At 49.7% G+C, this 18,356-nt stretch overlaps 1 protein-coding gene across 7 annotated transcripts in view; it reads right to left on the bottom strand.

Annotated features, from left to right (window-relative positions):
• The window catches only part of CD6 (CD6 molecule), a 45,822-nt gene that overhangs the window by 7,257 nt on the left and 20,209 nt on the right, over positions 1 to 18,356 (bottom strand). For 5 of the 7 annotated variants that reach the window (XM_005226875.5, XM_005226873.5, XM_005226874.5 and 2 more), the window contains exons 2-6: positions 6,157 to 6,225; positions 4,849 to 5,199; positions 3,985 to 4,296; positions 2,964 to 3,266; positions 1,422 to 1,487 (exon numbers count right to left, since the gene is read on the bottom strand). In XM_005226875.5, coding sequence (XP_005226932.1) covers positions 1,422 to 1,487; positions 2,964 to 3,266; positions 3,985 to 4,296; positions 4,849 to 5,199; positions 6,157 to 6,225 — 1,101 coding nt within the window. The remainder of the gene's footprint in view (positions 1 to 1,421; positions 1,488 to 2,963; positions 3,267 to 3,984; positions 4,297 to 4,848; positions 5,200 to 6,156; positions 6,226 to 18,356) is intronic. The other 2 variants (XM_005226876.5, XM_024987592.2) reach the window with 1 other exon arrangement.

Here is an 18,356-nt window from a genome sequence, read left to right as displayed (position 1 = left end):
TAACATGGGAGGCTGGGGGGATGAGCTCACCCAGGCCCCCTGACTGGCAGCAGTGTCTGCTCCCACTAGGAGGATCACCCCTCTCCCTGTCCTCACTTTCTCCCCTCCTCTTGAAAATGGAGCAGTTTGGGCCAGGGTGGGAACTGGATGTAGCAGCAGGAAGAAGGTACAAGGCAAAGACTGGGCTAGGGGTCTGGGGGAGACCTGTGAACATGAGCCAAGAGGGTCAGGGGCTGAAGGAGGGGCTGCTGGATCATGGGCTGGAGTGTGGTCCTTGGAGAATAGGTCTCCATAAGTGCTTTGCTCCTCTGAGGGTAGCGTGGTCCCCTACCCCAACCTCAGTAATTAAAAGTGTGAGAGGGTACGTGTAGGGGTCCTGATAGGAGCTCACCCTAAAGCTTTTCATTCCCTCTCTATGCCTTATCCATAGCCAGGTTCTCTGGCAGGACTTGATGGCCTTCTGTCCCCTCCCCAAGCTACCCATTGCCTCTGGAGAGGATCTGAAAGAGGGAGCCAGGAGCAGAGTGAGGAGTAAGCCTATGAATGAGGGCTGACCCCTGTGCTTATCCTGGAGCTGCCAAGGGGCTCCACACCTGGACTAAATCAATAAACAAGAATAACTGATGTCCAGGTAGTGCTTACTGTGTACTGAGCCCTGTTGTGAAGTGTGCTCTTCACCAGAAACTCACAGCAACAATACTAGGTGAGAAGTACTGTGATTCTCATCTTCATTTTGTAGTCTAGGATCTGAGGCTCAGAGAGGTTAAGAATTGCCCAGCATCACACAGCTAGCAAGAGGTACAGCTGAGGGTTGGGCCCCAGAAGTCGACTCCCGTGATGGCTAAGCTACACACAGCTGGAGGACAGACCAAGTGTGGATTCGGAGTTAAGAGCCTCAGATGCAGGTTCCAGGCAATGGTGGCAGGCTGGCAACCCACCCTCTGAGCCTGAGCTGCTACTTCTGTGTAAGGGTTGCGGGAAGACCTCCCCAGGGGGCTGCTGGGAGGATTAAAGGGTTGGGAAATAATGATGGTAAAGCCCTGGCCAGTGCCCAGCACATTATAAACACACTGGCTGCTACCCTCGGCGTCCCCACTCTCTGGCTGGTGTCAGATCAGCTCTGACTCTCTCTAGCTCTGTCCTCCTGCCCTACTCGCGCTCATGGAGAGTGGGAAGAGGACTCCTGCCCATGGAATGTCAGGATTCACGGAACTGTGGAGCTGACATGCAGAGGCAGATGAAATGAGCAGAGCACAGAACACCCAGAGAGCCCAGGGACAGTTGGGGAGTCAAGTTCATTGTCTGGAAGTGGGGGGTTGGGGGACAGACCATCAGACCCCTCTCTCAGACACACACACACATACACACACCATGCATGCATGCAAACAAGCTTCTGAAAAACTACCCCCAGGGATACTCACCCACAGTGACCGGCTGACCACTTGCAGGGACTTCAGTAATGGACAGATTGAGCAGACTCCGGGCACCTGTTAGAAAGCACCGCTCATTCACTCAGCACATGCACCCAAACACCTGGGTGGCTGGGCTTTGTGCTAGAAAGTGGACAGGACAGACAAGTGGCCTGAAACTGGGGGCGTGTTCCCACCGGGGCACATGCTGAGTCCCACACCCCACAATAAAGAGGATCTGATGGATTAAATGCAAGGATGATTCTTTGGTTAAAATAAAGAGCTAATGAAAGAATTAGCCCTTCCTTCTGTACAATCTGCTAGAGAACCCAAATATTTCCCCTTTCCATCTTGTATTGAGTTTGTTCTTCACACCTGCCTCAAGAAGTGGGAAGCTGACAGTCTCATCATTATCATAATCATTTGACTGGTAAGGGAGGGGGCTTACCACATTCCATAGTGGATACTGCCTGATTTCCTAGCTACTCTGTGAAATGCCTGGTATCAACATCTGCATATTCATGAAGGAAGCCTCCCAGCTGGTAATCAGCAGAGCCGGAATTCATAGCCTGGTGTCTGAACTCCACAGAGATGCTGACACTGTGTTTGTTCAAGTCTAATGCTTTTACTTCTTCACATTTTAACACCTCGGAAATTAGGGGTGGTAATATCAATCAATTCAATTGATGGCATATCAAGAGTTTATTTTGGCAGCGTTTTTGTCCCCGATGGTGCATAAAGGAATAACTGTGAAAGTGAAAGTTTTTCAGTCACATCCAACTCTTTGGGACCCCATGGACTAGTCCATGGAATTTTCCAGGCCAGAATACTGGAGTGGGTAGCCATTCCCTTCTCCAGGGGATGGCTTCCCAACCCAGGAATCAAACCTAGGTCTCCCGCATTGCAGGCAGATTCTTTATCAGCTGAGCCACCAGGGAAGCCCAAGAATACTGGATGGGTAGCCTATCCCTTATCCAGTGGATCTTCCTGACTCAGGAATTGAACCGGGGTCTCCTGCATTGCAGGATTCTTTACCAGCTGAGCTACCAGGGAAGCCCAATAACAGTGTGACTTATGATCAATGCCATCTTAGACTCGGTGAAACCCAATTCATAGAGCAGGTAGGAGGCTTTGCTGAAATCATACCAAGTCCCAAGGAATGCCTGGCACCTGATTAGGGCTCCAGACACTGTAGCCCTATTATTAGTGTCTTCTAATTTTTCTTTTTACAGTGATCACCAGCCCAAGGATAGCAAATTGATTTTGTTTCCTGAGCCAACTCCAGTCACTAGGGAACACTGCTTCATATATAATAATGCCTTAATAAAGATTGGATTCATGATTCTGGGGCTGTGACAAGGATCTGGGGAAAAGAATACCTGATCAATACCGTGTACCCTGGGCACGGTAAGGGCCATGGTCCCTCTTATGCCAGTATTTGTCATTCCTAATCTAGCCCAACCTCTGGTCCTTGGGCTACAAGTTCTTAGGTTGTGGATTCAGATGGAATTCCTGGGGATGGGACAGTGGAGTGGGGAGGAGGAGGAGGGGTACCTGAGCAGAGGACCCTGGCTGCCTGGGACTGTCTGCAGAGGTTGGAGTTGTTGAACCGCCAGAAGCATTTGGAGAGGGTGGACTCCTTTCCCTTGCATGAGTAGAACATCTTGCCCGACAAGGAGTGGGGCAGCCCCTTGGGCACCCGGGCCACGGTCCCACAGCCCAAGTCCTGGCAGAGCACGTTGGCCTCTGAGTCGTACCACTCACTGTCACACACTGTGTTCCAGACCCCTCGGAAGTACACCTCCACCTGCCCCTCACAGGGGTCAGTGCCCCCGGTCAGGCGCCAGGACTGGTGCTCTGCAGGGGGTGCGGGGGGTCAGAGTCAGGTCAGGATCCTTTGAGTGGAAACCCCCACCAGCCCTGACCTACGGATGCAGACTCCCCAGAGCCAAGGGGTCTCCAGATGCTCTCCCTTCTGCCTCTGCACGCCCCTCTCGTCCACCCCGTCTGCTCTGGCTGACCCTGTGCTGTCTACATCTCTGCTGCTCAAAGCGTGGTTCAAGGACTGGCAGCTTCGGCATTACCTGGGACCCTGTTAGAAATGCAGACTCTCAAGCCCTGCCTCAGATCTACTGACGCAGAATGTACCTTGGACAAGATTGCTCCTCCCTCTCCATTCTCGGGCTCGAGAAGCCCTGGCTGGACCAGAACCTCATTCCTCATCAGGGGAGCCGCTGACGGCCTCCTCAGGGCCTCCCTGCCTCCAGCTCCCCTTGCTGCACTGAGCCAGGTGACCAACTCTCACTCAGGAAGAGTCTTGTCTCTAATGTCACCCATTCCAGGAGGCGGGCAGGCTTCACCCTCCGCCTCTGCGCTGTCTGCTGCCTCTTAACCCCACCTGGCTGCCTTTCGTAGGTCATGTGCCACTCTCTCTCCTGGATTATGTTTGTTTGGGTCTCACCTTCCCTTTGGACTGGGACCTCCCACGGGCAGGGTGGGTCTCTCCAGCACTCATGGAGGCCCAGCAGGCCTATAGTGAGTGCTGGATGACCCTGGTTCAGCATCACCCACTCACCTGAACACACCACTCCGGCATCCTCCTTGTGGCCACAGTACCCATTTCCGGGCAGCCCCGGGCAGTGCCACAGGTAGGTCTCCAACCCGGTGCAGTTCACTTGGTCCCAGTGGATGCGTCCTTGGCCAGGGGCAAAGTGCAAGCCGGGCAGGGCCTGGACGGCCCAGCCGCAGCCCAGCTGCCGGCACACCACGTGAGCATCCTCCAGGTCCCATGTGTCGTCACACACCGAACCCCACTGGCCGTGCTCCAGCATCTCCACGCGGCCCTCACATGGGCTGCCACCACCCACCAATTTCAAATCGCGTTTATCTGGGGATGGGAGGAGAATGGGTTTGGGGATTGGAGGGAAGAAGTAGAGGAAGGGAAGGGGTGAGAAGATTGTCGGGACTGGGCAGGGGAGTGTTTCCCCAGGGTTGTAGACCCAGGGAGAGGGGCTTGAGAAGACTGGCTGTCAAGGCTGGAGACCTAGGGTTGGGGAGCCAGTGGGAGGGGCTAGTAGCCTGGTGGGCGGTACTGAGGAATCTCTCTGGGCCGCGTGGGCTGGCTGAGGGGCAGACTAGTGGGTGGGGCTAGAGACCCGGTGGGCGGGGCCTGAAAAGCCTAGGGGAGTCGAAGAGCTAAGAGATGCTGGGAACCTGGCGTATTTATGTATTAGGGGCTAGGGGCGCTGCTGGCGCCTCAGGTGTTGGAACCAGTTGTATAGTTGTATTTGCGTCGCTGGTGGGTGGGGTTTCAGTTCAGAGGGCGATGCTTGGGCCCAGGGGCCAGAACTGAGGACAGGAGGGAGGGGCAGGGGCCGAAGGCTTGGGAGGTGGGACGGGCAGGGGGCCTGGCGGCCGGTGCGGGTTGGTCCGCTCGTACCTGTACAGTTGACCTGGGCAGGCCACTCGTCGCTACGGCAGTCGCGCTCCACCACCTTGCAGCTCAGCCATTCGGGGCCGCTGCACTGGACGGCAGGGGCCAGGACACTTGTGGTGTTCGGGGCCCAGCTGGCGTTCCCCGCGGCTGCCCAGGCCGGCGGCTCCGGGGTCTGCAGGACCGGCAGTTCCAGCGGGTGAGCCCGGCCACAGTCCAGCGAGCTGCACAGGGCGTGGGAGGCATCGAGCTCCCAGAGCGCCCCGCACACGGGCTGCCACGACTGCTGGAACCAGACCTCCACTGTCCCTTCGCAGCGGGTGCTCCCATTCACCAGACGGACCTGGAGTCGCTCCCCTGGAAGCGCCAGACATCAGCTGAGCCTTGGCAGATGCTGATGCTGCTGACCCCAGGGATGGAAGTGGGTGGAGGGGCGCGGACAGAGGCCAAGGGCTTCACCAGGGATCTGCTGCTTAACCTTGGACGGTCCCCTACTCGCTCTGGGCCTCAGCCTTCCTGTCTGCAAAATGGGGGCTGGGCTGGCTCCTCCCCTGACCCTTTGATCCTCCTTACAATCAGGAGAGGGTAGGGCCGAAGGTGATTAGAGGTTAAGATGAGTTAACCCTGGGGTGTCCAGTCCCCACAAACTCTTCTCTCTTGCCTCCGCCTCCAGAGTTACCTTGTGTGAAAGGTGGTTGTGGGCTCAGAGACACCCCCATCCCTCCTCCCCTCTCCCACCCCCACCTCCTCCCAGTACTATGGGGCCATATTTCGCCTCCCAGACTCCTCCACTATTTTGAGGGTACTACCAAGGAGGATGGGATCATGACCCCAGAACCTTGAAAGATGGACTTGGGGCTGATGATGGGGTTAAAGATGGGCCATTTCAGTGGATGGCAGGTCCTCTTCCCCTGAGCCTGCCTCCTGCTTCTGCCCAGAGTTGTACAAGACTTTGCACAGAGTGGATCCTTAAACATCTGTTGAGTTAAATAAGGCCCCATCTGATGGAACCCCAGTACCCCTACCAAGAGTCCTTTAGCTTGTTCTCAACAAATCCTCTTTAAATGCTCACTGAATACTTTGCCCACATGTGCATGATTTTTGATCAATAGCCTCTCAAAGATGGTAGCACTAAGATCTCAAACTGAAACTAGTAGTGGAACTTTAGACATTGGGTCAGGAAGGAGAAGTGTTATCTGAAGTTAGGGAACCTCCCTGGTACCATAAAAACCCATTTCCCTTTTCCATCACACCAGCAGACCACCTGCTTTGTCTCAAAAAGCTGCCTATGAGCCCAGTAATATCTTTCCTCACCTGGCTCCAAGGTCTGGCTCTCTGCACTGGTGGTGCTGGGCTGGTCAGATGGAGTCGGAGATGGGTGACCTGAAATTAACCAGCAACAGCTGTGGTGGGTGAGTGAACTCCAGCCTGAGGAGGGCACACAGGTGAAGGGTAGGGGGCACTCATTGGAGCCTGCAGTGTCTACATGGGGCCTCTGCTAAGACAGGGCCCTCAACCTTGGGTGCATTTACCTCCTTCAGGGCACAGAAATTCTCAGCATCCCCCACTTCATCTATTATTGTGCACACATGCTCAGAAATCAGAGGAGAGCAGAAAGAACAACTGTGGCTTTGGGGCCAGACCCACTCACTGACTGAGTGAGCACAGAGGGGTTACTCACTGCTCTCGGCCAGAGTCCCAACTTGTTTACAATAACACTTAAGAAAGTATTATAAAGCTAAAAGGAGACAATACCAGTAAAATACTTCACATATATAAGTAGCTCGAAAATGGGAGTTATTATTAGGAAAAACACTTTTGGTTTGGAAAATTTGTTTGAGAAATTCACACCAGACTTTAGCGTAGTTGGCACATCCTGGACTGGGAGCCGTTGGACTACGAAGTACCTTCAGACACTGAGAAACTAACATTTGCCGAGGGCCGATTATATGCCAGGTCTTTACATACAGTATTTCACTTTCCTTCAATAACACAGTGAGGTAGGTATTAGCATCCACTTTTTAGAAATTAGAGAAGGGAAGCCCAGAAAATAGAAATCAGTTGTCTGTGCCAGACTGTGTCTGTTTATTCTTCCAGAGCCTCTGTCCACTTTGCCCTGAGAGGCTGACCTGTTTGGACTACATCAGCAACTTGTAGGGCCCTTGGGCTTCTGTTGGGCTCAGCCAGTGGTGAGCCCCCACAGAGAGACGAGGGAGGGGAGGAGTGGAGTCGTGGAGTTATGCTCCTGACTTCCTTCTCGTGCGATCCCTTGGGTAGCCTGATCCTTCATCTGAAGGTCATTGCTTATCTCCAGGGGCTCACCTCTGCTTGACTTTCTCCTTCTGGATCTCATTGACTGCTCTGTGGTCTTGTCTCCTCTGGCTAAGGGTGGTGAGAGCTCAGCTGCTCCAAGCACCTGGTTATCACATTATTCTTTCCAAGTAAGACCCCTTCAAACTCCTATTTTGAAGGTGCCACCTGTTTCCCGTTGGGATGCTGGCTGATACATGGCCTGAAGCCAGCCAGCTAGCAAGTGACAGAGCCAGGATTTGAACTGTCTCTAAGGAATGGGCTCCATGCTGGGCATGGATATTCTGGTTTGCAGAAGCGTAAAGGGGAGATATGGTTGGGACTGTGAGCTTACTAAGGAACTCCTCTGAGGTTCCAGATTCTCCTGTCCTTAGTTTGGAGCCCTTGATGTCTAGGCGGAAAGACGTGTGCCCACTGCCAGGCCAAGGTAGGTAAGAGTCAATGAGCCTCCTCCATCTCTTTCTGCTCTGTTGTGGCCGAATTAGAGATCCTGGATTCCAGATTCAACCACAGGATGGAGGGGGATGTTGACCCATCTTGAATTTTGTGTAAGAAGTGAGGCTTTTTAGTGTTAAGCCACTTAGCGACTCAGCAACAACTAAATGAAGAGTTTTGAGATGTATTTATTATCACAGCCTAGCCCGGCCTGGCCTGAATAATACAAGAGCTGAAGATTCAGGCATGACTACTACACAATCTCAGCCTCATCTGAGAATATTCCATGGACTCACTCCTGGATGAGCATACACGCCTGTGCATGTGCACACACACACACACACACACACGCATGCGTGTAACCTGCAGACATAGCTCCCCTACAAGCATCCAACTAGGCTACTCCATCACTCAGACAGAAAACAATCAGACCTTTAATTGCCTGTTCTCACCAACTCCCTGGTTGGCTGCCCAGCCTGACCTCCTGAGGGTGAAATGACTCAGAATTCAGAGCACAGACTCTGCTGCTAATATCAGAGTCGGAGCAAGAATTCAGATACCCTCAAGTTAGAACTGCAGAATCTCAGTTCCCACAGCAATGGTCCCAGAACTCCAGTGTAATTGTTATTTCTGTGTGTGCTGGGGAAAGGGGGAGCGGATGGGGGAATTGGAATGCTGGCTGCAGTGCTTGAGTGTGTGATTGTGGGGTGTGTGTGTATGTGTGTATGTGGTTGTGGCAGTATGTGTACCCTGATGTGTATGTCTTTGCACGTATATATGAGTGTGTATGAGGCTGTAACTGTATGTGTGTATTAGGGGGGCTCTAGCTCACTTCTCTACACCTCTCTGTGGGTCTGAGAAAATATTTCTCATACATAAAGGCACACATGTTTTCAACTAGATCAGAAAACCCTGGAGGGCAGGGCCAAAGTCTGGGTCAGCCCCACATCCCCTAGGGTGCCCAACACAGTGTTTGTTGATTAACTGACTGAGTGAAACAGTGAGCAGGGGGTGTCAACTCCAAGGACAACTGTTGCCAGGGCAGTTTATTAATACCAGCGATACTCTATTTGTTTTCTGTGTCACAGGCATTTTCCTGTCCCTTATCTCAACAAGTGAAGGTTGACTTTTGTGTTTGGACTTCTGTGCTGCAGAAACAAAAGCAGACATTACCTCTCAGCCTCCTTCCATCCAGGCCTCAGTTCACAGAGGGCCCAGTGCAGGATCCGCACTTCCCAGAACTCATTTCTGCCTATGTTTCACATTTTCCCATAAATTTGATTCACATTTTTTCTGCAATAAATTCATTTGAAAAGGAAACTTTACCCTGTCTTAAGATTTCACTTTACAATGCAAAGATGCCTGAATGTAAAAATATTCATTACAGTTTTTTGAACAGCAAACAATTGGAAAAAGTGAATGCCCATGTGTTGGGAAAATTGCAAAATAAAGATGGTCCATTTACATCATGACATCTTATGCAGCCTTTGTAAAGAATGAAATAGACTTATACCATTTGGAGGGATTTCCATGGAAATTGGTATGATTATGTGAACATGGAGGAACGTATGGAAGAACACAGACCAGGTTATGAAAACGGGCGGTTAGGACTCAGTGCTTCCGCTGCCAAGGGCATGAGTTCAATCCCTGCTGGTGGAACTAAGATCCCACGAGCCAGGCGGCCTGTGCCCTGCACTTAGAAGAGTCTTGGACTTGGTCTAATGCTCAGTTGTCTCCATCTCAACATTCTTAACAATTTTGAAGCATAAGATACTGCATTTTCATATTGCGCTTAGCCCTGCAAGTTACGCTGCTGGTCCTGCCAGTGGGAGAAGAGAGGAGGGAGAGAAAAAAGAAACAAGTGATGAAAGAAAGAGAAAAAAGGCTACACTTCAAAAAATCATGTATATAGATGGTTGTACACGATTTTATATAGACTCCATCTATATGAGATTAGGTACAGAGGTAGGTATGCAGAAAAATTAGAAAATATAGCAATATAAATGGGTATTTTGTATTGCTTGCCTAAAACAGAAAGGAATTGTAAAAATAAATACACTAAAAATAAAGCCACATTAGGGACTTCCCTGGTGGTCCAGTGGTTAATGCTCCATGCTTCCAATGCAGAGTGTGTGGGTTTGATCGCTGGGCAGGGAACTAAGATCCCACATGCTGCACAGTGTGGCCAAAAAATAAAAATGAATAAAGTCCTATATTCTCCCACATAAATAAAAATAAAGCCACATTATAAATGTTGAAAGACACACCATCATCAATTAGAGACTCTTTGAGGAGATCAGCAAGAATGACAGAGCCCTGAAAATAAAATAATTGAAAACTTTTCTTGCTAAGTAGCTCAGTGTTATTTAATGCTCAGTTCATTTACCACCTGAAACTCTCCTGTGTGTGTGTTAATTGCTCAGTCATGTCCAGCTCTTTGTGACTCCATGGACTATAGCTCATCAGGCTCTCTGTCCATGGGGATTCTCCAGGCAAGAATATTGGAGTGGGTTGCCATTCCCTTCTCCAGGGGATCTTCGCAACCCAGGGATCAAACCCAGGTCTCCTGCATTGCAGGCAGATTCTTTACTCTCTGAGCCACCAGGGAAGCCTCAAATTCTCTTGTATACCCAGGAAACAGTCTTGAGTTGAGCCCACATTCTGGAAACTTATGGATCAAGAGGGATAAGGAAAGGAGGGGAGGATTTCCCAGCAAGAGGAAAGAAGCTGAGAGAGCTACCTCTGGCCCAGGAAGGTGGCAGCTTTTTTAGGCTAGTCCCAAGCAGAGTGGGGCAGGACGTTACCTGGGGTGGCAAGAGGAAGATGCCAGGGAAGGAGGAAGTGAAGGAGACAGAGGACGGGGAAAATGAATGCACTGCAGAGCCACCTTTCCCAAAGCCCAAGAAAATGGGCCACTCCTCCCCTTCCTGGGTCACCCAGGCCCGTGGGATTTCCCCTTGGCTTCTGGGAAATGAGAGACACAGGGAGGGAGGAGGTACAGACACTGAGGGAAAGGGGGGTGTTTTCCCAGTCGATGCCCCAGCTGGCCAGCCCAGTGTCAGAACAAGGCCTGCGGGGAGAGTTTCAGGTCCCTGTAGGGGCTGTGGGAACTCAGGCCTGGCCACACCCGGCACACCCACATAGGGGAGTGAGATAAACACCATCTACCGTAGCTGAGGGAACCTGCAGCCCCGGCGCCATCGATGTCTCAAGGAACAGGTGGGTGCATGGTAGATGCTCACTGAGTGGATGATGGATGGAGAGATGCTGTGCAGAAGCGAAAGAATGGTGGAGAAGGACTTTCTTGGTGATTCAGTGACTAAGATTCCAGGTGCAGGGAGGCCAGGTTTGATCCCTGGTCAGGGAGCTAGATCTCACATGCTACAACCTGGTGCAGCCAAATAAATAAATTTTTTTTTTTTTTTAATGAAGAAGAAGAACCAGTGTGGGGAACATGGAAGGTGATATTTGCTGAAAGCATATCTTTCTTTCTTTAATATCAGTGTAAAGTGTTTGTGAGCACATGTGTCAACAGCCTTAAAAATAAAAAACAAACCAGGCCCTTCTGATCCAGTAATTCCACTTCTGGGAACCTTTCCTAAAGAAACGATCAGGAATACAGTACTACATAGTAGTAAGCATCCCCGAATCGGAAATTGGAAAGTTCTCAATTATTTTTTTCCGGCTGAGCCCATTTGTAACTATGTGACTCGGGCAAATCATTGACCTCACTGAGCCTCAATGGCCCTTCTGTAAAACAGGAGCAACAAGCACTCACACAGCAGGCTTGCCGTGAGGATTAAGGGAGATGATGCAGCCAGGGAGCTCAGTGCCTTGGAGCACCTTGAGCTGCTGCCCTATTAAGTAAAAAGTCTGAGGCTATGTAGTTTCTAATAGTAAATATAACAACAACAACAACAACAACAAAACCCAACCGGAGACCACTCATTTGTCTAGAAAGAAAGGAGAGATTGGTTAGGAAATCACAACATGTAAAACATATTTGCAAGAAAAAGTAACCAAGAGTTTTTAAGGACATGTTGCTAGGTTAAGTGATCAACTTAAGCAGGGAAAGATCAAAGGCCGGAGGAGAAGGGGATGACAGAAGACGAGATGGTTAGATGGCATCACCAACTCAATGGAACATGAATTTGAGCAAGCTCCAGGAGATGCTGAAAGACAGGGAAGCCTGGCATGCTGTAGTCTATGAGGTCACAGAGAGTCAAACACGACTGAGTGACTGAACAACAACGAGCAGGAACACAGTTCTCTCTCCCGCCCAGTGCCCGCCCTGCCCTTGGCTTTAAGCTTCTGAAGGTCTTCCAGAACCCAAATTCAACTCTCTGTTCTAGCCTCTCCTCACACCCTGGACTTTTCCTCTGTGACCCCAGCCAACAGGCAAGTCTGTACTTTGTGAGCAGTTTCATTGCCATAAGTCCTATGAGATTCTAAGCATCCCATGTGTACCCCAAGGCCCACAGACCCCAGTGCAGCGTTCTCCCCAGCTGTTGCTCCGGGGAACTGCTGCGGAAAGGGCAGAGTGCGCTCCTCTCCAGGACTAGGACCAGGCCCCTGGGGCTGCAGAGCCCACAAGCTTTGGGAGCAGCGTGGGCCTGATGGCCTGGACATCACCATGAATCATGTTCATGCAGACCCACTTTTGTTACCTGAGAAAGGTGATGAAGACTAGTTGACTCCAGGATGGCTTGCCTCCCAGGCTGGAGCTGGGGGCCCAGATATTCACAGAGGGCAGCACTGGTTCAGAGAGCGGTCCAGAAATGTCCAACTGACCTCTGGCCCTGAGAGTCACTGGGTGGGCCCTGGACTGCCATTCCCAGTTTGCAGACGGACATTTGGGAGACAACCAGATGGGCACCTAGTGTTCTACTTGCAACCTACACTGAGAGTCATTGCCCATCTCAAGGATCTCAAGTTCAAAGGATAGGGAATAAGGGAAGGACATTGTGGTTCTTCCCATTGCTCTGATGGGGAAAGTGGAGGCCCCAAGACATGCCGAGTACCCCCTACAATCTCCAGGCACAGCTCAGTGATACAGTTGACATTTATTCACTACTTTCATACACCAGTCCTTTTAAAAATACTTTAGATGAATTAACTGATTGAATTCTCATAGAGAGTCCACAAAGTAGGGAAACCAAGGAGCAAAAAATTTAGTAGTGATTTGCCTGAGTTGACACAGCTAGAAAATAGCAAAGCTAGAAGTCTAACCTATAGAATCGGACACGACAGCAACTGAGTGACTGAACAAGGATTCGAAACCAGGCTGACTGTTTCAAGAACCCACACTCTTAACCAGTCTACTCCACTGGACTTGAATCCAGCATCCTGCTTTCTGGTTCAGTAACCATGCCGAGGGTAAGGCGCAGAGATCTCTGACCACTCAGGTGGGCTTCCAAACTCCTCCCAACTCTACCATGCTCAGCCAGCCCTGAACTCAGATAGCCCACCCCCAAAGGTGATATATCCCGTTGTCTCCCACATGTCTAGCGGTTAGGATTCCTGGTTTTGACCTAGGCGGTCCGGTTTCGACTCCCCGTGGTGGAGTACCACCCTTTTGGAGAAGGAAACGGCAACCCACTCCAGTATTCTTGCCTTGAAAATCCCGTGAACAGAGGAGCCGTCCATGGCATCACAGAAGAGTTAGAGACGACTGAGCAACTAAACAATAAACAAAGGTGATACGACTCAGCACCCAGTCAAGCCTCAGGGACCAAGTCCTAAAAGGGCCCTGACTGTAAAGATGCGCAGAAGGGAGGAAACTGTCCTTTCCCAGGGCCGGAGCCTCTGGGATGGCTTGTGTCCCCTGGCCCCACAACAATGACAAGATGAGGTCTGGCAGCCCAGCCAAAAGCGTCCCCACCTCTTCTCCACTTGTTCTCCACACAGCCTGGCTTCAGAGCCACCTGAACTCCCTTGCCTCACTTCTGAGGCCGCAGGAGAACTGGTTGGAAAGGAAGAGCCAATCAATGACTAATACCCCCAGGGAATTTAGGGGGAGGAGCCTGAGCCGAAGAGTATGGAATTCCAGTGAATGGTTTTTTTGTTGTTGTTTTTAGAAAAGTCCTTTGAGGTTGTTGATGGAGAGCAATTATTTTTGTTCTTTGTTTTCTAAGTTTAATACTAGTTTTATTTACTAATAGCTAAGAAAAGCCATTGGAGAAGGCAATGGTACCCCACTCCAGTACTCCTGCCTGGAAAATCACATGGACAGAGGAGCCTGGTAGGCTGCAGTCCATGGGGTCGCTGAGAGTCGGACATGACTGAGCGACTTCACTTTCACTTTTCACTTTCATGCATTGGAGAAGGAAATGGCAACTCACTCCAGTGTTCTTGCCTGGAGAATCCAACGGACGGGTGGGCTGCCGTCTCTGGGGTTGCACAGAGTCGGACATGACTGAAGCGACTTAGCAGCAGCAAGAAAAGCCATGACAAATCTAGACAGCGTATTAAAAAGCAGACACATCACTTTGCCAACAAAGATCTGTATAGTCAAAGCTGTGGTTTTTCCAGTAGTCCTGTCCAGATGTGAGAGTTGGACCATAAAGAAGGCTGAGCGCCTAAGAATTGACACTTTCAAATTGTAGTGCTGGCAAGACTCTTGAGAGTCCCTTGGACTGCAAGAAGATCAAACTGGTCAATCCTAAAGGAAATCAGCCCTGACTATTCACTGGAAAGACTAACGCTGAAGTGAAGGGCCAATACTTTGGCCACCTGATGCAAAGAGCCAACTCGTTGGAAAAGACCCTGATGCTGGGAAAGACTGAGGGCAAGAGGGGAAGGGGGCAACAGAGGATGAGATGGTTGGATGGCATCACTGACTCAATGGACATGAGTTTGAGCAAACTCAAGGAGATAGTGAAGTACAAGGAAGCCTGACATGCTGCAGTCCATGGTGTCACAGAGTTGGACATGACTTTTTTTTTTGTTAAGTCACTTCATCGTGTCCGACTCCGTGTGACCCTGTAGACGGCAGCCCACCAGGCTTTCCCGTCCCTGGGATTCTCCAGGCAAGAACACTGGAGTGGGTTGCCATTTCCTTCTCCAATGCATGAAAGTGAAAAGTGAAAGGGAAGTCGCTCAGTCGTGTCCGACTCTTCGCAACCCCGTGAACTGCAGCCTACCAGGCTCCTCCGTCCATGGGATTTGCCAAGCAAGAGTACTGGAGTGGGGTGCCATTGTGACTGACAACAACAATGATCCTTAGTGGAACAGTAAACCTCTAAAATTCTTTGTTTTCTTTTATAATCTTTATTTTAGGGACTTTCCTGGTAGGGCTTCCCAAGTAGCAAGTGGTAAACAACCCGCCTATCGATGCAGGAGACATAAGAGATGCGGGTTCAGTCCCGGGGTGGGGAAGATCCCCTGGAGGAGAGCACGGCAATGCACTCCAGTATTCTTGCCTGGAGAATCCCATGGGCAGAGGAGCCTTGGGGGCTACAGTCCAGGGGGTCGCAAAGTGTTGGCACAACTGCAGCACGCATGCACACACATATATGTATCTATTCTTTTTCAAATCCTTTTCCCATTTAGGTTATTAGAATATTGAGTAGAGTTCCCAGTGCTACACAGTAGGCCCTTGTTGGTTATCTGTTTTAATTTTTCTCTTAAAATATGGTTTTAATGTCTAAAATGTTATTTGTGTACATATGTTTTGATATCTAGTGTTGGACATTTGTTTTCAACATTTTCCTTTTATAATTAATATTGAGATGAATTGCACATTCTTAATTATTTTTGTAGAATAAGTCCTAGAAAGGGAATTATTAAATCAAAGGTAATACCCGTTTTTTAAGCTTTGTTACATATTCCTTAATTGCTTTCCAGAAAGTTGCATCAGCTATCTCAGCAGCAAGATTTGAGAATGCCTGTTTCCTGTACCTGCTCCAACATCAGATATTATCGTTTCTCAAACACCATTACCTGAAGCAGGTCACCCTCAGCTCCCATCTGGATGGCTTACAGCAGTCTCTTAGTGGTCCCCAGCCATCATGCTCCCCACCCGTATCAATTCTCCATACTCCCCCCAGACTGATTCTCCTAACATTCCTTCTTAAATTCCATGGCCCACAGAATGAGACCTAAGTGTCCTCATGGCCCATGAGCGTCTTCATGTCCCTTTGGGGTTTCTTTAATCATCTTATCATCCCCTTCTATGCCCCGAACATACTGAACACGTTTCTGCTTTTAGAAGTCCTTCATTTCTCTCTCCGTCTCTGTCTCTCCCCCTCCTTCTGCTTTCCAGTCTCTGCATTTGCAACTTCCTCAGGTTGGAACACTCTTTCCCCTGTTCTCTGGCCAACTGCCTCCTCTTGCATCTAAGCATTTGGGCTTCTTCTCTTTTTCTTTTTTCCTTTCTTTTTTTTTTACTGGAGGAGAATTTCTTTACAATGTTGTGATGGTCTCTGCATGACTACAGTAATCAATAAGAATTACTCATAGTTGTATATATATGTATCCCTTTGCTCTTGAGCCTCCCTCCCCCTCCATTCCACACCTCTAGGCCATCACAGAGTGCTGGGCTGGGCTCCCTGTGTTATACAGCAGCTTCCTGCTACTTCTTGATTTTACACATGATAGTGTATATATATCAACGCTACTTTTTCAATTTGTCCTACCCTCTCCTTCCCCACTAGCGGTGTGTACGTGTCAACCCTAAACTCGATGGAAGGCAATTGTTAAAACAACTGGAAAGAAAACCCAGAGAGGCTATAATTCCATTAAAATTAGAAAGAAGCATGGTTGGTTCACACAAGTAATGTATGACTTGATTCAGAGGGAAGAGCTGTGCCCCATCTTTGAAGGGACTTAGAGAGGTTAGGCTGAGTTTATCACAGAGACCGAGGCTGTCCTGGAGGCTCAGTTGGACAGTATGGCTCATGGCTTCCAGAGGTGACCGACATCCATGACTACAGTGAACAGACCAGGCGGCACCCACTGGGGCCTTTCTAAACCCAGCAAGATTGGGCTGAAATCCCCTCCCCCCAACCCCCTGGAAAAAGACAAAGTCAGCAACTTGGTGTCTTAAATGTATTTAACTTATTTTACAAGATTTTTGTTTGTTCCATCTCATTCTCTCTCACTATACTTAGGAAGGGCTTAGGGACACAAGGAAAACTCAAGGCACAGGCTATGGATTGAATATTTGTGTCTTCCTAAAAATTGGAAATGGCACCCCACTCCAGTACTCCTGCCTGGAAAATCCCATGGACAGAGGAGCCTGGAAGGCTCCAGTCCATGGGGTCGCTGAGGGTTGGACATGACTGAGCAACTTCACTTTCACTTTTCACTTTCAATAATTGGAGAAGGAAATGGCAACCCACTCCAGTGTTCTTGCCTGGAGAATCCCAGGGACTGGGGAGCCTGGTGGGCTGCCATCTATGGGGTTTCACAGAGTCGGACACGACTGAAGTGACTTAGCAGTAGCAAAAATTAATATGTTGAAGCCCTGATCTCCACTGTGATGGTATGAGGAAGTGGGGCTTTGAGAGATAACTTGGGTGAGATGAGGTTATGAGTGTGGGGCCCTCATCATGGGGGAAAAAAAAGCGAGAGACCTAAGATCTCTTTATCCTGTGAGAGTATAGCAAGAAGGTGGCCGTCTGCAAACCAGGAAGAGGACCCTTACCAGACACTGAAGCTGCTGGCACCTTGATCTTGGACTTCTTAGCCTCAGAACTGTGCGAAACAAATGTTTGTTGTTTAAGCCACAAACATTTAAACCGCCCAGTCTGTGGTATTTTGCTGTAGCAGCCCAAGCTAAGACAGCACATGATTGACAGAGCAAGGTGATGGCAAAGGTTTCAAGGGTCCCAAACCCGAAGGTCCTCAGTCACCCGGGTCAAAGAAATCAACCTTTTTGACTGTCTTTTGTCACCATATTGTACAACCCAGGATGCTCCCCTGCCTGACATCCTCCCTTCATGCCAGACTGAATTCCCCCACTTTCCATCACCAAACCCAGGGGAGGTGAAGGACAACAACTCACAATCTGCATTGAGAGGAAGCTCAAAGATTAGATCAAGCAACACCACCGGCTTTGGGGTATGTTCAGTTCCTGGAACTCCTCTTTTCATGCTCAAGAAAGTGAGGGCGTGTGAGCGACGTTATCCTGAAAGCTGAGAAATGAGTCTATTGCTGGTCCACATTCAATTCCATTAACATGTGCCGAACTCAGACCATGTGCAGGGCCTGGGGCAGGTATTAGGGAGGAGAGAGTGAATGGGATGATCCCGGGAATGGCAGAATCCACAGCCTCCCTAGCACCGAGGCATCTGCTTCACAGTCAGCACTCTCGGGAAATTCTTTTTTCAGGTTCCAACACATTTATTGTCTTGTAGCAACACAGTTACTAGTAGCAAGTTACTAGTGGAACAGTTACTAATATAAGAACAGACATTTTATCAGACATACACATATTCGATGTGAACACAAAAATGAACACAAAAACGTTCAACGTCATGAATCATTGTGCTGTACTGTGCTCAGTCGCTCAGTCGTGTCCGACTCTTTGTGACCCCATGGACTGTAGCCCTCCAGGTTCCTCTGTTCACAGGGATTCTACAGGCCAGAATACTGGAGTGGGTTGTCATGCCCTCCTCCAGGGGATCTTCCCAACCCAGGGATTGAAGGCAGGTCTCCCACATTGCAGGCAGATTTTTTACTGTCTGAGCCACCAAGGAAGCTCAAGAATACTGCAGTGCATAGTCTATCCCTTCTCCAGGGGAACTTCCCAACCCAGGAATTGAACC

The sequence above is a fragment of the Bos taurus genome, chromosome 29 (assembly GCF_002263795.3).
Source record: "Bos taurus isolate L1 Dominette 01449 registration number 42190680 breed Hereford chromosome 29, ARS-UCD2.0, whole genome shotgun sequence".
In the NCBI taxonomy this organism is placed as follows: domain Eukaryota; kingdom Metazoa; phylum Chordata; class Mammalia; order Artiodactyla; family Bovidae; genus Bos; species Bos taurus.
Note: the sequence above shows the minus strand (reverse complement) of the source record. Positions and strands in the feature narration are given on the sequence as shown.